This window comes from Salvelinus fontinalis, chromosome 35, assembly GCF_029448725.1.
Source record: "Salvelinus fontinalis isolate EN_2023a chromosome 35, ASM2944872v1, whole genome shotgun sequence".
NCBI lineage: Eukaryota > Metazoa > Chordata > Actinopteri > Salmoniformes > Salmonidae > Salvelinus > Salvelinus fontinalis.
Genome location: NC_074699.1, coordinates 19,894,576 through 19,915,362, shown reverse-complemented (window position 1 = coordinate 19,915,362; position 20,787 = coordinate 19,894,576). Strand labels below are relative to the sequence as shown.

General features: G+C 43.1%; 2 protein-coding genes and 1 long non-coding RNA gene across 3 annotated transcripts; 2 read left to right on the top strand and 1 right to left on the bottom strand.

The window, feature by feature from the left end:
• The first annotated feature begins 6,092 nt into the window (after window positions 1-6,092).
• LOC129834480 (cytochrome c oxidase subunit 5A, mitochondrial-like) lies at window positions 6,093-11,257 on the top strand. Its single transcript, XM_055899500.1, has 5 exons — window positions 6,093-6,267; window positions 7,231-7,347; window positions 7,504-7,625; window positions 9,941-10,065; window positions 11,122-11,257. The coding sequence occupies exons 1-4, from the start codon at window positions 6,195-6,197 to the stop codon at window positions 10,052-10,054; spliced, it is 426 nt and encodes a 141-aa protein (XP_055755475.1). The 5' UTR covers window positions 6,093-6,194; the 3' UTR covers window positions 10,055-10,065; window positions 11,122-11,257.
• Window positions 10,463-12,257, bottom strand: LOC129834482 (uncharacterized). Its single transcript, XR_008756262.1, has 2 exons — window positions 12,168-12,257; window positions 10,463-11,211 (listed from the first exon to the last, which is right to left on the bottom strand). It is a non-coding gene; the product is annotated as an uncharacterized LOC129834482 (long non-coding RNA).
• A 137-nt stretch (window positions 12,258-12,394) lies between these two features.
• On the top strand, window positions 12,395-20,685 carry LOC129834479 (protein FAM219B-like). Its single transcript, XM_055899499.1, has 6 exons — window positions 12,395-12,477; window positions 17,264-17,378; window positions 17,505-17,598; window positions 17,711-17,788; window positions 18,441-18,492; window positions 18,776-20,685. Exons 1-6 carry the CDS (start codon window positions 12,400-12,402, stop codon window positions 18,923-18,925), a joined length of 567 nt encoding a protein of 188 aa, XP_055755474.1. The 5' UTR covers window positions 12,395-12,399; the 3' UTR covers window positions 18,926-20,685.
• Window positions 20,686-20,787: the final 102 nt, after the last annotated feature.

The following is a 20,787-nucleotide window of genomic DNA, read 5'->3' as shown; positions in this document are numbered from 1 at the left end:
TAAAACTGACCATCCTACCAATCCTCGACTTCGGTGATGTCATTTACAAAATAGCCTCCAAAACCCTACTCAATAAATTGGATGCAGTCTATCACAGTGCCATCCGTTTTGTCACCAAAGCCCCATATATTACCCACCACTGCGACCTGTACGCTCTCGTTGGCTGGCCCTCGCTTCACACTCGTCGCCAAACCCACTGGCTCCAGGTCATCTACAAGACCCTGCTAGGTAAAGTCCCCCCTTATCTCAGCTCGCTGGTCACCATAGCAACGCCCACCCGTAGCACGCGCTCCAGCAGGTATATCTCTCTGGTCACCCCCAAAACCAATTCTTCCTTTGGCCGCCTCTCCTTCCAGTTCTCTGCTGCCAATGACTGGAACGAACTACAAAAATCTCTGAAACTGGAAACACTTATCTCCCTCACTAGCTTTAAGCACCAGCTGTCAGAGCAGCTCATAGATTACTGCACCTGTACATAGCCCATCTATAATTTAGCCCAAACAACTACCTCTTTACCTACTGTATTTATTTATTTTGCTCCTTTGCACCCCATTATTTCTATCTCTACTTTGCACCTTCTTCCACTGCAAACCAACCATTCCAGTGTTATTTTTTACTTGCTATATTGTATCTACTTCGCCACCATGGCCTTTTTATATTTTTATTTATTTATATATATATTTTGTTTGCCTTCACCTCCCTTATCTCACCTCACTTGCTCATATTGTATATAGACTTATTTTTCACTGTATTATTGACTGTCTGTTTGTTTTACTCCATGTGTAACTATGTGTTGTTGTATGTGTCGAACTGCTTTGCTTTATCTTGGCCAGGTCGCAATTGTAAATGAGAACGTGTTCTCAATTTGCCTACCTGGTTAAATAAAGGTGAAATAAATAAAATAAATAAAAATAACATCCGTACCTTGTTCCACCGGTCATGACCTCAGGAGAACTGTGGGTGTTGAACATAGTCCACCATCGCCTTGGAGGTGGCCTCGCTAGTCTCGTCCTTGATGGGTATCATACAAAACAAACATTTATTTTTTGTTCCAAGCACCATTTTTAATGGGTTATAGAAGGGAATTTAGAGATAAGCACATACTCTTCCTTTACTGACCTTAATGGGTATTGCTTCACCCACTTGGTAAAGTGATCGGTCACCGTCAGACACCAGTTGTTGTCATTCCTGGATTTCGTGAAGGGTCTGATGAGGTCCACCCCTAACATTTAAAATGTTAGAGAGAAGATTACCTTATTCTTACTCGTATCTGTCATACAGTATGCAGATTTCTGTAATTGTAAGGATACTGACACACACATTCTATAATATTAGAAACGAATACAAAACAACTAATCAGGGCAAATTTTTTATTGGAACACTTACCGATCATGTGCCATGTTGAAACAACTTTGATGGACTTCAACTCCGGTGCCAGTCTTTGCCTACTCAAACTTCTGGCAGGCTAGACAGGGTACTGACCTTTAAGCAAAAAGTGATACATTTAAACATTGTGTGCCCTCTGATATGACAAATTGTAACATTTTTTTTTGTATACAATCTACAATAACAATCTAAATGGACCAAAAAGAGACAATAGAAAAAACTGTCAATGGCAATGTGAGAAAATTATGGTAACTAGTCTGGCCCTAATTCAGTTTTTTTTTTTTTTCTTTTCTTCCATACCCCCCTCCACACACACACAGGCTGTGCTGGCTCACAGAAAGAGTGGGTCGTCGTCATTTTGGTCAAGGCTCTCTATGGCAGGTTCAGTAACTGAGGGAGATTACTTAAATGACTAAGCAGCTGATGTGCATAAAAGCTGCAAAACATTATCAAGCAGCTGGTGCTCATAGCAAGCCTCACCAGACAGCTTCAGTCCATATCGAATGTACAGGATGGAGTTAAGGGTCTGCAAGGAGATCTGATTTCTAAGTTCGCTTTTTACCACACTCATCTGGCTGAATACTCTCTTGACTTCAGCATTCGAGTGTGGCAAGGACAACACAGACACAGCAGCCATGGCAAGTTCTTGAAACGGGTTGATATCAGCTGCATCCCTGAACTTCCAAATCTCACTCCAGAAGCCCAGTGTGTTTTTGTCTCATTCCATTTACTAAGATGGATGGCACGCCATTGCTGGACAATCTTGTCTATCTCTGCAGGGGAGTAGCCAAGGAGCTTGGCTATTTATTCTATTTCTCCAGGGCTCTTATTGTGCTTTAGAGTTTCCTCCACATTGAAAACTGACATGTACTGCAATGCTTCGATATTGTCCGGCAGTCTCACCCTCAACTCATTAGTGAGGGAGATGGTGAAGGCTACACACTGCTTTTGGACATTGTTTTCTTCCTCAGGCGCAAGGTGGAGCTCAGCTGCCTTTGACTCAAAAAGGTAACGGTTTGGGACTGATGTATCCATCTATTGGCCATTTGAGTACATCAACATTTGCCAGTGGATTCAGCACCCTGCTTCTCACAGACTTGATCAGGCTAACCAAGCTGTCAAGTAGCTTAAGAGGATCTACTTGCTCTCCCTCTCCTTGATGGCCAACTGTACCTCACCCAGCACTGACTTCAAAAAAGTCAGATACAATATGTTTTGAGGATCACTGTACATGGAGTATAAAACCTCAGCCATGTAGCAGTGTTCACTGGACTTGGTAACTGCGAAATGCAGCCTAAGCTCCTCCCACTGGTCCAAAATGCGTGAAACCGTGGGTTCAATGGAGAGCCAACGTGTGGCACACACCTTGGTTATCTGTAAAGGTTTCTCCCCACAGGTGATGGTCTCATATATGGCCTTGTAGGCCTCCCTACGCTTTGGAGACACTGAAAACCAGTTATAAGTCTCTCGTACCAAGTACTCCACACTACGGGGGATGGTGTCATTGGAAGCATGACTTACAGCAAGCTGCAAAGTGGCACACACATCAAATAAGAACCAGATATTTGAGGCCATACTCCTCCTTCAGCACTTTATGGACCCCATTGTTAATCCCGTCATAACAGAGGCATTGGGAGTCCCTATCCCCAGGGGTTTCACTTTTTTAAGACAACACTTCTTGAGGAAAGCCACAACAATACGGGCATAGATTTGGCATCTCCTCCCTCCAACTCAACAAGCCCCAGAAATGTTGATACAATTGTCTGCTTGGTGTCACTAAAGTACCTTATCACAACACCCAGGTACTTAGAAACTATTACATCCGTGGAGTCATCGAGGAGGAGGCTGAAACGCTGGTCACCCACATCTGCGACCAACTTTTTCAGAAAGTATGGTGCTAGAACACCATTAATAATTTCTGTGCACTTTGTCCTGTGCATTTTGAAGTGGGTAGCAGCAATGGAGTCTGAGAAAGCAGCTCTACATGCTTCTCCAATGTGATCACATGCCAGCATGGAACAGTGTTCAGCGATAGCTAATGCCATTGTGGCCTCAGCCTTTTTTGCAGAGTAAATTTTTTTAACCATAAATGGCAGCTTGTTTTGGGTGGAACTTTTATAAGGCTTTGCGTTTTTTTTAGTATGTTTTTTAGTTGTCATGTGTTTTTTTTACATACAAGTTTGGTGTAGAAATCAGCCTTACAATACAGGCAGTATGCCCGTGTATCATCTCCAATAAACAGCTTCAACCAGCCTTTGAATTCAGGGTTTGATTCCCACTCCTTTCTGTATTTTTGAGTGTACAGTGATGAGACATGATGAGATAGCAAGCTAGATGTTTAGAATATGTCAGAGGCACACACACAGTGGACAAGGTGAGTAAGTGACTGAGGCTGTGTGAGTCAAATGCAGTGATTTATTTTAGACAAAGAACATTTTACATTTACATCCCGCCCTGAATGTAAGCCAGGGCGGGATCAGCCAGCGGCGGCTTCCCGCACGCGCGATTCATTAGCAGTCTGGACGTGGAGGGGTGAACATCTCCTGCTCTGACTGCAGCTGGGAGGGACTGCTGCGTGAGGACTGTGAGTGCTTTGGGACAGGGGTGGGGCCCACGGCAGCACCCGCTGCTCGTTGAGAAGAGTAAGAACGATACGTGCTTTCACGTCAGAGTCTCCAAAAGTCATAACACCAGAAAAAGTCACTATATTTGTCGCTAGTCGATTTTCTTGAAAATGTGTCGCTAGAGGGGTCTAAATACTCGCTAAATATAGCGACAAAGTCGCTAAGTTGGCAACACTGAATAGAACTAGAACTGCCCGCATCCTCCTATGAGGTCAAATAGAGCCAAGCAACCAGCATAATAACGGACGCTTTGGTTCATTACGTAATCTGGTCAGAATGTTGCAAGTTCTAGAAACGGAAACTAGAACTCATCGAATCCTATTGTGACGTAGGGGGGACACTATTTGGCCAGGGGACACTATTTGGCATGACAGGCCCAAGCCCAATATTGAACTCTAACGTTACTCCTTAGTCCAAGGACCTTACATTTCGTATGATATGTTACAAGTTGTAATTTGTATGATATGTTGCAATTTGTTGTGGCTAACATTAACTTGGTAGCTAACAGCTAGGAGTTAGGGTTAGAGTTAAGGTTACCTAACATGCTAAGTAGCAAGCAGTTGCAAAGTTGCTAATTAGCTCAAATCCTAAAATTGTCCATGTTGAGATTAAACACACAACATTTAGGTTGCTATATGTTCGTTTTACACACCCACCCATCCCCCTTTCGTTTGCCTTAAGTAACCTTCTGTCTCATGTAAACATACCAAACGTAACATATACTAATTAGAGTGTCCCGGATTTGATGTACTATTTTACCTCTAGTCAATGAGACCAGGCTGTCCGTTTACACACAGGTGTTCAGAGAGGCAGATAGCTAATTAGCAAAGGTCGTCCAATCTTTCTTCCCTGTTTCCGTACACAAGCGCAGTAACATGGACATATGGCCGTCTGGGAACACTAACACTATAAAAAGGTGTGTATCAATTTAACCTTTGTTTTTCGAAAATGATTTCTCACTGATCGGAAAGATAGTTTGTATGCTTCCCAAACCATACTGCAAGCAATGCATTGTTTAAATGTTTTTATTTAACTAGGCAAGTCAGTTAACAAATTCTTATTTACAATGACGGCCTACCCCGGCCAAACACTAACGACGCTGGGCCAATTGTGCGCCGCCCTATAGGACTCCCAATCACGGCCGGTTGTGATACAGCCTGGAATTGAACCAGGGTCTATAGTGACGCCTCTAGCACTGAGATGCAGAGCTTTAGATCGTTGCCCCACTTGGGAGCCCCATCGGGTTTTCCTTGATAAAAAGAAAACTCCACCCAAAAACTATATTTTGGCATTTGTTTCATTAGTCCATTGTTGACAAGCAAAGCATGTTGGGACTCAACAATGGACTAATTACACATACCAAAAGAGTTTGGGTGAAATTTTCCTTTAATGTTCAGACCTAGCTTCACAGCTCTTAAACAAAACTCCCCCTTCCTTCATCCAATGATTTGTGTGTAATGTAATTGAACCAAGTCATGATCAAGGGCTAATAGGGCCCATGAACAATCTACCGGTTTTTGGCATGCCAACCATTTGTTTGTTGCCGCTAGTTTCACTCTATTAATCATGCTTTTTGTGTATTAATGTTACACAGTGCACATGTTTTGGCAATAAGATCTATATTTATATAATAAGTAATGGGTTAAAACGTACTGCAGTTTAAGGGGTGAAATGGTTATTCTGTCTGCTCAAGTTTTATTTGGTCTTTGTTCAGGCAGGCGGTGTGTCAACCTGGGCTGTTTCCCAAAAGCATCGTGGCCCTGAAATAATCTTTCGTCCATTTAGTTTCTATGGAATTAAGATGTGTTACGATGCTTTTGGCAAACCCAGCCTAGAGCTGCGTTCGAATGCCCCAATTATCAGTGGGTAATGTAACCTAGCCAAAAAGAGAAGTGTACCCCAGTTTATTTACTGCGTTAGGCAGGTTAACACCAGTATAGTAGTGTGTAATTATATAAATGCGTTACTTTAAGGTATGTGCATTGTATGCATTTATTTCCAAATGGCAGTTGATAGACCTTCAAGGTGAGGCTAAGAACCTACCTCACTCTGTCGCGCGGTTGTCTCCTAGCACGTAGCCACTTCGGTTTTGCGCAGACGCAATTGCTTCCCTTTTCGATGTCCCTCTGAATCTGTTCCTTAGCATACGACACCATTAGCCACTGATTCTTACCGGTCGGCAAGATGTTCAGAGCCGTTGTTCGACTTTCAACCTCTGGGGTACGGAGTTTAGCGCGGATACGACCATGTTACTCGGGTAAGACTGACGGCAAAGCCTATTAAATGGTATATTTATTCATACAACTGTTTGCCTTTCGTGTTCGCCAGTTGTCCATCGCAAATAGCCATAAAGCTAGCTAACGTTAGTCGTAAATGGTATGTAACGTTAAGGTAGTCTCACAAAACTCGACATATAGTTTACACTATTAGGCTAATTCAATGCATTGTGGCAAGTATATGAAGTCACAAATACTGTAAGTTGTGTATTGTGGTCCTACACATAGATGGCATTCGCTGTATGTAGCTAGCTTAAAGCTAAGTCAATGGGACTAATGTTTGCGTCAGGGTGACATTGATTTTAATTTGATCTAAAGTAACATTTATTGGTGCCCTTAGTGTAGTGTCATCACGTTCATAAATTTGTCATATCCAGTGTAAATGTATAGATTCCATGAGACAGCTAGTAAACTTTAGCATGTGTCCTTGTGATGACCCACGCTTCAGTTTTTCGAGGGAGTCACAAGTGCACAACAATGCGCAGCAATTTTAGACCTTGCGGTCAAACCAGTGTATGGTCATATCCTACACCATCGACTGCTCTTGATCTGTACACTCAGTTATGGCTAGATTTGTGCTGTGAAAATAAATAGTGTCTTGGCATTGACCTCTGGCCCAGTTAGCCAGATTGCTGTAAATAGACATTTCTTCCCTGCAAAGCTAAGGGGATATTGTAATTATGCATTTGACATATATTGGTCAGTTTCCCCTAGAATAGATCTTAGGGGAGTACACAGGCAAAGTACTCAAACATACTGGGCTGCAAAAATCGAATTTGAAATCAGCTGGTAGTGAGATGACATGTCTGACAGAAGGTGTAGGTTACAGCTCACCTGCTTTGTCATGAGAATGGAAGGGTGTGTATATTGTTTTCAGTCAAGCATCTACGAATAGTCCTTGACCTCCTATATAATCTAGAATTAGTTTGTATTCTATGTTGCAGCTCCTTTGGCCTCCCGATGCTACTCCCATGCCAAGGTGGAGACAGATGAGGAGTTCGATGCCCGTTGGGTCACTTATTTCAGCAAGCCAGACATTGATGCCTGGGAGCTGAAGAAAGGTGATCTTCTAAAGATTATTGAAAATAAGTTTGCACTTTTGCCGAGGGTCCTTGAGTTGGAGACTAACGGATAGCCAGATTACATTTTAAAACTATAACATTTGGAGAGAAGAAAATGTATAACAGTATGCTTGAATCCCATTCTACATCCCATAGGCATGAACACATTAATTGGCTACGACCTGGTACCTGAACCCAAAATCCTCGACTCAGCTCTTCGTGCTTGCCGAAGGTTGAATGACTTGGCCAGTGCCATCCGCATCCTCGAGGCAGTCAAGGTGAGCTACACAGCTTCCCCTACCGACTTCTAGTGAAGTCATATCTCAATAAAATAAACGTATGTATTTTTGGTATTTTACAGTGCAGTCGGGAAGTCTACACACAATAATGACAATGCGAGAACAGGTTTAAACGTTTTAGCAAATGTATTAAAAATAAAACATACTTATTTACATAAGTATTCAGACCCTTTGCTATGGAGACTTGAAATTAAGCTCATGTTTCCAATGATCATCTTTGATGTTTCTATAACTTGATTGGAGTCCACCTGTGGTAAATTCAATTGATTGGACATGATTTGGAAAAGCACACACACCGGTCTATATAAGGTCCCACAGTTGACAGTGCATGTCAGACCAAACCATGAGGTCAAAGTAATTGTCCTTGGCTTTGGGACAAGCCTCTGAATGTCCTTGAGTGGCCAAGCCAGAGCCCGGACTTGAACCCGATCGAACATCTCTGGAGAGACCTGAAAGTAGCTGTGCAGCGACGCTCCCCATCCAACCTGACAGAACTCGAGAGGATCTGCAGAGAGGAATGGGAGAAACTCCCCAAATACAGGTGTGCCAAGCTTGTCGCTTCATACCCAAGAAGACTCGAGACTGTAATCACTGCCAACGTTTTTTTTGTTGTTTTTTTGACATTATTGGGTATTGCATGTAGATTAGGGGGGGGGTGATCTTAGAATAAGGCTGTAATGTAATTGAAAAAAGTCAAGGGTTCTGAATACTTTGACTGCACTGTATTAGGATCCCCATTAGCTGTTGTGAAAGCAGCACCTACTCTACCTAGGGTCCACACAACATGAAACAATACAGAACATTAATAGACAACAATCGCTCAAGGACAGAACTACATAAGTGGATAAACTCGCTGCTTTTATATCGTATGTCAAAATGGAAAATCTCTTTCCATTTCAATTTATGCCATTTGGTTAAAGGAGCTACATGTAGAATTTTTGCATTGTAATTTCTGAAAATGTCCATAGTATACTGAACAAAAATATAAAATGCAACATTCCCTTGGGGGAAAACTCATTCTGATTAGCTGGGCCTATTGCAATTCACCTAGCTTCCACATGGGTGAGACATTCTACATGTTGCAGCACCTTTATCGTATTCAGTAGGTGTTTTTGTTCCAGATGGTTAAATTAGAAAATTGTACAGATAGCTGAGCATAAATTTAAATGACTTCCATTCACAGACAAATCCATCAAAAGCACATTTTTGAACATTCCAGTAGTTTTGAAAACAACTGGTTCCCCTGAAATATGCGTACTATTGACTTTTAGGGTTTGGGCTATTTCTTGTATTTGGTGGAAGCAGACTTTAATCCTCACATGAGCCACCTAGCTGTACAAAAAGAACAGTCAAACTTCTTAATTAGTAGGTGTACCAATTCCTCACACTTTCAACATAGCCAACTATTTTTTGTTACCTTTTATTTAACTAGACTAGCTGGAAGGTTCACAGCATAATCTATTTTTATGCTATTCTGAACAAACGCAACATTCAACAAGTTACAGTTCATATAAGGAAATCAGTCAACTTAAAATGAAATTAGGCCCTAATCTATGGATTTCACATGACTGGGCACAGCATGGGTGTGCATAGACCCAGCCAATCAGAATATTTTTTTTTCATACAAAAGGGCTTCATACAGACAGAAATACTCATCAGGTGGCTAGTCTCAGACAATCCCGCAGGTGAAGAAGCTAGATATGCAGGTCCTGGGTTGACGTGGTTGTGAGGCCGGTTGGACGTACTGCCAAATTCTCTGACATGGTGTTGGAGGCAGCTTATGGTAGAGAAATGAACATTAAATTCTCTGGCAACAGCTCTGGTTGACATTCCTGCATTCAGCATGCCAATATCATGCTCCCTCAACTTGAGACATCGGTGGCATTATGTTGTGTGACAAAACTGCACATTTGAGTGGCCTTTTATTGTCCCCAGCACAAGGTGCACCTGTGTAACGATTGTACTGTTTAATCGGTTTCTTGATATGCCACAACTGTCCGGTGGATTGATTCTTGACAAAGGAGAAATGCTCACTAACATAATGTAAACATTTCTGGGATCTTATTTCAGCTCATGAGACCAACACTTCAGTGTTTATTTTTGTTCTGTATATGTCACTTTCTTGTGAAATAGGGTTTAACATGTAAAATAATTTGGATTTAATTTCCTTTGAATTTATTCACATAATATATTAGTATTTTAGGAAACGTATAGAATGGTACACAATATTCAACCTGTATGCCTTTTTTGTAATATTCCCTATGGTGAACTTCATCATCCTCTCTCTGTAACAGGACAAATCTGGCCCCCACAAAGATATCTACCCATACCTGATTCAAGAACTGCAGCCCACTTTGATTGAGCTGGGTATCTCCACACCTGAGGATCTGGGCATGGACAAATTATAGACATCCTTTGGGTGAGTGCTTACACATTGAAAAGTGAATGCTCTTGGCCCGGTTTCTCAAAAGCATCTTAAGGCTAAGTTCATTGTTCCAACCTTCGTAGGAGCATTGTTCCAAAACCTTTGTTCCTAAAGTTGCACTTAAACGCATGTTATTTACCAACTGCCTCAGACCATTCGTAGAACAGCGAAGTGCATCGTTAAATATGTTATACAGATCCCCACTAAACATAGAATCAAGATGTTTCAGTCTGTGACCCCATAACTTCACAACGAAGTTGAATACAAATAAAGTTGCCAATGTCTCTGCAAATATTAAACAAGCAAAGGATAATGATCGTCACATGAAACCTGAGATGACTGCATTAAAAGACAAATAGCCTATCCAAAGTATAGGCTACATAGGCCTATATTGAAATCAGTTATGTTTATTCAATTGAGTTTCATTTAGTGCATTAATATTAGCAGCCATAGGTGATAATCTCTAGGAGCTGATACGGCGTCAGTATTGTGGAATAATTCTAATGTTAAATGTGCAGAAAAATCGCTCCGCCATTTCCAGGTTGCTAAAATTCTAGTTTGCCTAATTTCACTTTGATAAAACAAGCAGTCATTGTTTAGATAATCATTGTACTGCTCTGAAATAACTTTTCCATAACCAAAAATATTGTCTATCAATGTGAAGCTGGTGTACAAAACCAAGACACTAAAACTAAACTTGAGAACTGGAAGCATAGATATAGCGCACATAACAGATCTACCGCTTCTTAGGCTTGCTTTCAATGAGTGACAGATCTATAACCCATTTCTATGCAAACTTGGTCTGGTTGCCCAGAAAGTTACATACTGCAGCTTTAAGGTAAGATTTCAATGGAGAAAGCTGGCCTGAGAGCAGCTCTGCTTTTCTTTTGATCCTATGAGTATTGACACATGCCTCAATGACACGATAAGCGAACGTTCTCTCTGTATGGTCTTTTGGGAAACGCATGTTGCATCTTTGGGCCTTTCACAGTTCTCTTCATTTTAAATCAACATTCATTTTCTTCATTTTAAATTTCCTTTTCCCCTCAGGTCATCTGGTGGCCAATGAGATGAACCACTTCTCTTCAAGTCTCTGCCTTGTCCTGGTGTCTGTATGATGTTGATTTAATCCACTCTCTCCTGTTGTGTACAAAATAATGGATTTAATAAAGCAATATCTATTGACGCTGCGGTCTCAATGGTAAGCTTGATTTACTGGCGTGTAACCCATTAATTCAAAAGGTGTCAATGCTCAATTAAATAAATGTATGGGCTTTTCAGACCACTGACATACACATGCACAACAATCTTATGTTTACATGAACATATGGCTGAGCCAAACATTTAACCTAACTAGTAGTATGTACTTTGATGCATCTCATAATACTGCTGGGTCGAAACTGATGTAAAATGGTAGTTCAAGAAAGTTGAGGACGAAGGGATTAATTCCAACAATGGGTTTGGTCATCATTCACTTTGATTCAATGCAGAGGGCTCTTGAAATTCTGTCAGGTTTTGCACTAGCTCTCAAACCCTTCTTCCCGTAGCGTAGGGTGTTCAGCGGTTAGCTTCGCCCACGTCTGGCTGTTAAACGTCAATGATTGCTTGTGGACCGGTTTTCGAAATATGGCCCTTCTCTCATTTTAGCGAGAAATAATCTTGAAACACTAACATCAACTAGCAGATTTGCAAATATCCATATGTTGCGTGCTTCCTCCCAGTTAACGTTACACATGCTAGATTGCTAATTAGCACTGGTGGTCGTCTTCCTGAAGTGCTGTGATATGGCCGTTTGGGAACACTAACCCTAAAGGTGTGTAGTAATTTAACATTTTGTTTACTCAAAATTATTTCACGCTGATTATGAATGAACATACGTTCCTTATGTCCAAAACCTTACCGCAAGCGATCCGTGTCAACGTTAATAGCAAGCGTCGGGGCTCTTAAATGGTCCCCGGAAAGAAGTTTCCTTCATCAATAGGTGCTAGCCAATATGTAATTTTGCACTAGCCCTGTTAGGTGGCCCCTTTTGTTGAATATCGCAATGATCAGACAGAATTTGATATTGGTAATACTATCGCCAGAAAGTGTCTTACCTCTTTGCTACTACTGAAGTACTCCGACCTTATGTGGTTTCTGATGATTTGGGGTAGGGATGAAGGAAGGACGGTGAAAGTAGTCCAAGGCTTCTGTTGACAGGAAGCGGAAGTGGTCCTTAGACTAGCTAGCAGGAGTAAAATACAGCAGTGATAAAACATCCTTTCATGGATGGTTGGAAATAGTCAACATGCCTGTTTTAGCGTGTAAAGCGTGAACATTCCCACCAACATGAACAACATTATGGAGGAACAGGAGGAGAGGGATGCTCTCCTTGCTGCAGTGCCCGACTCCCAAGTTTTGACCCCGGTAACTATGTTTTGGCTAGCTAGCTAACTAATAACACACGCAATCTGATTTCTGGCAACTGTTTTCAAATGACAGCCAACCTACCATTCTCTCAGCGTATAACGTTACTTGGCTTGTTATTTACTGCTAACGTTAGCAAAGTTTGTAAGCTAACCATGTTAGCTACAGATTGTACACCAGATACTGAGAACGTTATTTAAATTAGTCATTTAGAAGACGCTCTTAACCCTAATTGCTCTGGAGAAGTGCCTAGCTCAAGGGCACATCGACATATTTTCCACCTAGTCACCTCGGGCATTCGAACCAGCGACCATTTTATTACTGGCCCAACGCTCTTAACCGCTAGGCTACTTGCCCTATCCAGCAACTTGTTTAGGTTCACTGACAAATATTCAAAATAGGGTATGTTCAACTGCGTAGAATACACACCAATATGTTATTTTGATATTTCAAAACGTTTTGTATAATCTTTACTATTCCGTTAACCCTTTACACTCGTGGGAATATGCCTATATTGCAACCGAGGTAAAGCCAGATTAAGGTTGGATATTCGCCTGTAGTTTTCCTTACGGCCACCAACAGCAGTTAGCAGTCAACATAGTGACAAATCTAATTATTCAAATTTAAATAGCTCTTTAACCATTACTCCTAACTTTAAAAACGGGTTCTAGCTAACCCGATGGCATAGATACACATTGCACACACTTTTTTTTTTACATCTTGCACTATTTAAAATATTTTTATTTCAATAGCTTCTTGGTCATGTGACCTAGTGACTTCAAACAAGGTTCAAAATGTACACTGCAGACCTACACATTGCACCCGTTAGTTTGTCCATTTTCATCTCACATGTTTTTACATTAGTTTTTCAAACTTTATCATTTCAATAGCTCCTTGGTAATGTGACCCATTGATCGCAAACTACTTGTCCACGGACTGGCGGAGACGGGTGCCGCGAGGCATCCAGTGCGGTAACACGACCGGTCCCGGAGAAACTGGCGGGAGCCCTGGGGAGAGTTCTCTTCTTTGTGAAGGGCAGAGCGCCCTGGAATGGGTTCGCCCCGGGAGAGGGACCCAAGCCCTGGAAAGCATTGCGGTTTTGGCGGCGTCCGGTGAGCTCTCCCTGGCCCTCGAAGATCTGGTGGCGAGGGTGTAAATCTCACGCCGGGCCGTACCCATATCCACAGCAGGTCTCCAAGGTGAACAGCCTCTGGCATGTTATAACAATGTAGGTAAGGAAAGTTGGCAAAAAAGTTCCGTAACTTCGGGGTAAGGATTGGCTCTTAGGGCTGGGTCGGTCGGGCTGGGGTGCGAAGCGGGGCCCGAGCCGCGGCAGGGTGAGCAGTCGCTCTGTCGCCCTTTTTTATTATTTTATTTCACCTTTATTTAACCAGGTAGGCCAGTTGAGAACAAGTTATCATTTCCAACTGCGACCTGGCCAAGATAAAGCAAAGCAGTGCGACAAAAACAACACAGAGTTACACATAAACAAACATACAGTCAATGACACAATAGAAAAATCTATGTACAGTGTTTGCAAATGTAGAAGATTAGGGAGGCCCTCTCGCCATTATTGGAAGTTCATTGTGCGGCCCATCTCATGGTCTCTCGTGCGTGGTCTCGCAATGGGCTGCGTGTGGGGGTTCGTCCGGGTGGTGTGCGTTGGCCTGGCCGAAGGCGGACCGGTGGGGGGGTTGGGTCCGGCGGTTGGCGGCGGCAACTCTGGACACGCTCCGGACCCTTCTCGCAGATCTCTCCAGCTACGGCGCTTGCCGGCCCCATACATTGTAGGTGGGGAGGTCTCCTCTACACTCACTAGACTTGAGGCGGAGACTAAACCCATTGGCCCTGCATGGATCTGGCTCATGCCCTACGAAGTGGGGAGAGGTATCTCCAGCTTGTCTGGGGAGGGAGGTCTACATTTGATGTGGGTAGTACCATCCACGGCCATTGATTTGCTGCGGAACAATAAAACGGACGGAAGAAGCTTAGGTTCCCACTGGTCACGGATCACTGAATGTCAACTTGATGAAATTCAAAAGGAGCGTACCCACATGTGGCGGTCGCACTCAAATCACCCGTGGAGTGACTGTGACCCCCTCATGTCAAAGTGAGGAATATCAATGAAGCGCTGGTAAGGTGGTTCCTATGGCTCTGTCCTGGAGGGCTGACTGGGAAAGTAAATGATTGAAAGGGGATGATTCTTTTCTGTTGCTCTTCCGACACCCTGTCGATGGTGCCGCTAGATACTGCGAGGGTTATTTGGTTCTCAAGCCTATAAGTATTGTGCTGGCACTTGATGTCGATTGGGTGTAAAAACCCAGTTAAAGTCCGCTGAAGGTTAGTAGCGGCAACTGGTGTCCAGTTTGTAAGATAGAAAAGCCTCTGATGATACCACCGGGCGTTACTCGAATGGATGTCAATTTGATGATATCTGACCGTAGAATGCTAGCCTTCGCGGTCGCTCTCAAACCACCTTCAGGGTGGCTGTGACCCCCTCATGTCAAAGTGAGGAAATTCGATGAAGCAGGGACAAACGGCGGGACATAATTGATATTCTCTTGAGGTAGCCAAATGCATTGTCATCTAATTAGTGACGCGCATGAATGTAGGAACGAGATTCCCACTGTCCCTACCTACTGTCTAGCGAAACCACAGCCAAGGGAACTGGCTTGATGGAATCAGCGGGGAAAGAAGACCATGTTGAGCTTGACTCTAGTCTGGCACTGTGAAGAGACATGAGAGGTGTAGAATAAGTGGGAGGCCTTTGCCGCCGGTGAAATACCACTACTCTTGTCATTTTTTCACTTACTTGGGGAGGCGAGCCCTGGGTGCGACCTGCTCCAGGGACAGTGGCAGGTGGGGAGTTTGACTGGAGCGGTACACCTGTCAAACGGTAACGCAGGTGAGCTTAGGGAGGACAGAAACTTCCCGTCGAGCAGAAGGGCAAAAGCTCGCTTGATCTTGATTTTCAGTATGAGAAGTTGGACCTCACGATCCTTCTGAATTTTTGCCTTTTAGGCAGGAGGTGTCAGAAGTTACCCACAGCGATAACTGGCTTGTGGTGGCCAAGCGTTCATAGCGACTTCGCTTTTTGATCTTTTGATGTCGGCTCTTCCTATCATTGTGAAGCAGAATTCACCAAGCGTTGGATTGTTCACCCACTAATAGGGAACATGAGCAGGGTTTGGACCATCGTGAGACAGTTTAGTTTTACCCTACTGATGATGTGTTGTTGAAATAGTAATCCTGCTCAATACGAGAGGAACCGCAGGTTCAGACATTTGGTGTGTTTACTTGGCTGAGGAGCCAGTGGTGCGAAGCTACCATCTGTGGGATTATGACTGAACACCTCTAAATCAGAATCCCCCATAAACGTAACGATTCTGTAGCGCCACGGATCTTCGGTTGGCCCGGGATAGCCTGCCTCTTTTGACAGGTGAGTAGAGCCGTTCGTTACTAGGTTGGGGTGCGGCCGGATAAGTTGCTGCCCCTCTCCTGATGCACACCGCATGTTTGTGGGGAACCTGGTGCTAAATCACTCGTAGACGACCTGATTCTGGGTTAGGGTTTCATACGTAGCAGAGCAGCTCACTTACTGCAATCTATTGATAGTCAGCCCTCGATCCAAGCTTTTGTCGGGGACCATCCTCAGTCTTTACTTACCGGTTACCAGGTGCACGGAGAAGGGCCAGAGGCCAGACAGAGTGTGAGAGAGAACAGGCAGATGGGTAGAAAGCATAAGACATTGGGCTCTGGATAGGTAGGGGGCTAGGTGGTGGTCGCCCATCCACCAGGCCCGTCTTCTGGTGGGATTGTGAGTCAGGTTGGGACTCGCTGTAGAAGTCAAAAGTTCACCAGGTGCACGAGGAGGCCTCCCCCAAAGCGGGGGGCACTCAGAGTCCGAGCAGGGACGGCCGGACTCGGGCTGGGGGCATCACTCAGGTTGTGGAGGTTGGGTTGGGGACTTAGTCTCTGAGTGGATAAAAGCGGGCAGATTCCAAGCGTTATTATGAGCCGTCCTCCACACATATGGAAACGGCTAAATTGAAATGTTTCTTGCAGTAGAAATATGAAAGGCATTTGCATAAGCATAGCTATGGTAGCAATTGAAACGGAAGAGTTTCACAAAGTTAAGAACACGACTGAATCCAAACATAACACTGGCAATTTTATGATATAACCAAAGATTTTGGGTGTCCTTTACTGGACAGCCCTATACAAACCGCCAGCATAGATTTGAACTAACCTGTATTTGACAATACTTTTTATGGTCTCAATTCGGGCGTGACCAGTTGCAGGTGATTCATTTAAATTTAGAAAATGCTCAGTTATTAAAATAAATGTTTTTCTCCATGAAGTAATCCAACAATGTTTATGCCACCATCTTGTCTATTTAAAATCTTCTCTCATTGAGCGACACTGGTGAGTCCCGTCATGACATGCAGCACTTTGGGAAGTGTCATGATCATGATGGCACTCACCTGTGACAAACAATGTGAGAAGATTTTAAATAGACAAGATGGTGGCATAAACATTGTTTGGATTACTTCATGGAGCAAAACATTCATTTATAATTTAAAAAATTTGAATTTTCTAAATTGGTGGCAATATACTTGGCTAGTTATCTTTTTGATTTAAATGGGAGGCTAATGGCAGGGCTAATTTGTAGTTGTGTAGCAGCATTAGGGCAAGGCTGTTTTCCTGTAGTTGTCTCCCAGGGATCCTCTATTTGTAACAGAATCCGCCATGACATTTCATACATTCCTGATTTTCACATGTCAAGGGTCCTGGCACTGGCAGCAGCTCAAGACCAAGGGCTACAGATGGGGGCATCAGACCTTTGGAGAAGAGGGGACCCTACATCATGTCCAAAGCCCCAGCCATTCACATGAAACTACGTAAGCGCATTCCTCGCCCTAAGATTGACACAATTCCTGTTTAAAGCCTTGTGATGTTTCAGTGTTGTCATAGCCTATGTTTTTATTTAAAGTGTTCTTCTGCATGTGACTGAATCCTGGCTTTAGAGAAACACCGTGAGATGGCCCGCAAAGCAATGAAGAAAAAAGGCCTTACCTCAGGGGGTCCAGTGATGCAACAGCCCAGGCAAGGAGGAAAGAGGTAAGAGGAGGGAGGTGTATGTTTGTAGGCGTGTATCATTGGATGCCTGCAAACATGGAAGTTGAGGTATTCGAGCTGTTACAATACAAAGTTTCTCTTGTTCCTCTTGTAGAAGTGTGAAATTCAACAAAGGCTATGCCGCTTTGAGTCAGCACGCTGAAGAGACATTGGTAGCATTGGAATCAGACAGGTAAAGGACTACACACATATAGCACCGAATGTTGATTTTCCAATCGTTCGGCGCGCTGTGATTTAGGGACCACACGCTGGTGGATGTCTGACAGTGCGCAAATTATGGCCGGCACTCTTTTCAGAGGTGCTAAGTACTCTCTCTGGCAAACACTATTGGCAAGGCACTACTGACTGCAGACAGAATCTCTAAAGACCCTATGTTTTTTTTGGGAAGTTTTTTATTTAACCTTTATTTAACCAGGCAAGTCAGAACTAATTCTTATTAATAATGACGGCCTACCTCGGCCAAACCCGGACGACGCTGTTCCAATTGTGTGCCGCCCTATGGGACTCCCAATCACAGCTGGTTGTGATTCAGCCAGGAATCGAACCAGGGTCTGTGGTGATGCATCTACACTCAGATGCAGTGACCGCTGCACCACTCGGGAGCCCGTATAGGGCTGGAATTCAATCCAAGTGCGCCTGGTCAGTAATGCACATTTTAAAAGGCAATTTTCCCACGTTTGCATAGACCACATTTACGGTAAACGCTGCATATGTTGACTCAATCCTAAATGACCTTTAAGTGGCACATTGTCCAAATCCGAGATCGGATTGAATCCCAGCCTAAGAGTTTTCCTAATGACATTATCTTTGTCTTGACCTTGCAGTGATGATGAGCTAGATGTCGAGCAGTATTCCTCAGGATATTCTTCAGCTGAGGTGAGTGTGTCCAGTGTATACTATACTCAGACCATGCTTCTACATAGGAAGGCTCGTTCGTTGAGCAGCAGTGCTCTATATCAGGAACAGGGTTCAGTTTCTATATAAAATAGTTGCCCTTATAGTCAACTGCACATCTATTCATATTTAAACGAGTCAATGCAAGTATAATGTAAAAAAAAATCTGAAATCCACCTACAATTTATATTCTCCTTACAGCTCCTGTCCGCATACCTTTTTTGAATTGTCATTCCACAGCTGACCTGTTGACCTCTCTGTGCAGGTACACCCAGACCTGAGCAGGCAGCTGCTGCAGGATGGATACCGGCTGGATGAGATCCCTGACGACGAGGACCTGGACCTCATTCCCCCTAAAGCCATGGGTTCCTCAGCCTGCTGCTGCGCTGAGGCCTGGTCGTGCTCCGTGCAGTGAGGAGGGCACTTAGTGCTGTGACCTGGCTGACCCTGCAGCTCTGTGTTTAAAGACTGGACCTCTGTTACCCTGACCTTAGCCACTGTTTAAGTCAAGGAAGGCCTCCTGTTACCCAAACCCTACCACTGTCTAAGCATGGAACCCCCCTAACACTTTCAAGCCTAGCCACTGTTTATGCAGTGCTCTCTACACCCTAACTAACCTTAAGCATGGACAGAAGTCATCCTAAGCCTTAGCCACTGTCCAAGCAGGGCTCTCTGTCAACCCAAAGGTTGACCTCTGTGTTATTTTGGATCTAGATGAAATGCTAACCATGCTGCAGCCCCTCTGAATAGACAGGTGCAGGGTGATTCATCTCTGGACATGCACTACACTCATTCACCTGATGGAGAAGGTCACTGTCTTGTTGTCCTCTTTGGCATATCTCTCCCAGGTCTATTTAAACATAGAAAATTGATATGCATACAGAAAATGTCCTAGAGCGGTTTGAACGCTAAAGTTTTTCCGCAAGCTTGTCTTGCTCCAATTCCCTTTTTTTTAAAGTAAGCCCTTTGAAAACAAACCTGAACATTCCCTAACTTTAGATATATTGATTGGCATTTTTAATACATCTTCCTAAAATTCCCTGTTTTTGTTGCAAATCCTTGGTATTAATCTGGGGTCTAACCTCAAACCCTTGTCTGTGGCTTTGACACTACATGGTTTACTTGTATGTGAATTAATGCTTTAAATGATATAGGGAAACTAGCACTTACTCATGTCAGGCTGCCTTTCAATGCTTTTTCCAAAAAAAGTGTTATATGTTAAAGGGTTACAAAATGGCACTGTTTATACTGTAATGTTACAGCAATGAGAACTGGTCAATCTTGTCCTGTGTGTTAAAGGTAACATTACAGCCCATGGTGTCACTGAGGTTAACCACTACCTCCTGGCAATGCTGTACAGAACACAATAACCTACTTGATCCTCTGCCTACTACATATAGTAGTTACTAGATACTCACAGGGACATGCATACGATATCAGAAGGCGATCTGAACAGACAAGTCACCTACCTGTTGTTACATTTTGATCACTCTCACTCGCATGTCACTCAGCTAATTGTAAATTTTCCCACCCTTATGTTAGTGTTTTGGTATCTTCTGATTTTTAAAGCAAGCATTGCATTGTCAGTACACTAAATATTTAGAAGAAATCTGTCTGTGTTGTCAGGCATTAGAATGAGTGATTCTCATCACTCGAGCCCTTACATGTGTGGCTAAAGATAAGAAGTGTGTTTGTGTTTGCTAGTTGCTGTTTATCGGTGCAGACTTAATGTGGAAGTGTGTCAGTCTGGCGGTGTTTACACAAGAGACCCAATTCTGATATTTTTTTCACTAATTAGTCTTTTGACCAATCACATCAGCTTTGAAAAAGAGCTGTCGTGGAAAGTTCTGACATGATTGGTCAAAAGACCAATTAGTAGAAAGAATATCAGAATTGGGCTGCCTGTTTAAACGCAGCCATTGAGTGCTTGACCTGTGTGCTAGATAGATAAATATTGCACTCAACACCAACCGGTGCAGTCAGTAGCCAGTACACTGCACTCGCCTGTACTATGCAACCAATGGGACAATCTGCTTCTGTATCCTAGTTAAAACAATATACCAAGTGTTACTGAGTGCCAAATGTAAAAAAACTTGAAATATTATGTGTAGGAAACTATTTTCATTTGATTATAAAGATTGTTTTGCTAAATTCAATATAATTAATATGCACACACCCTTTTGTAATTTTCTTCTGGTTTGCTAGAGGGGATGTTACACCATTGAAAGTTATTTTTTACAGAATTCAGAGTACTATCAATCTAATCTGTCAAATATT

Bases quoted from the DNA above. Each gene is read 5' to 3' on its own strand.
- LOC129834479 (XM_055899499.1), top strand. From the start codon at position 12,400: ATGAACAACATTATGGAGGAACAGGAGGAGAGGGATGCTCTCCTTGCT. The intron at 17,789-18,440 runs GTAAAGGACTAC...TTGACCTTGCAG, and splicing joins GTAGCATTGGAATCAGACAG to TGATGATGAGCTAGATGTCG. The intron at 18,493-18,775 runs GTGAGTGTGTCC...CTCTCTGTGCAG, and splicing joins CAGGATATTCTTCAGCTGAG to GTACACCCAGACCTGAGCAG.
- LOC129834480 (XM_055899500.1), top strand. From the start codon at position 6,195: ATGTTCAGAGCCGTTGTTCGACTTTCAACCTCTGGGGTACGGAGTTTA. The intron at 6,268-7,230 runs GTAAGACTGACG...TCTATGTTGCAG, and splicing joins GATACGACCATGTTACTCGG to CTCCTTTGGCCTCCCGATGC. The intron at 7,626-9,940 runs GTGAGCTACACA...TCTCTGTAACAG, and splicing joins GCATCCTCGAGGCAGTCAAG to GACAAATCTGGCCCCCACAA.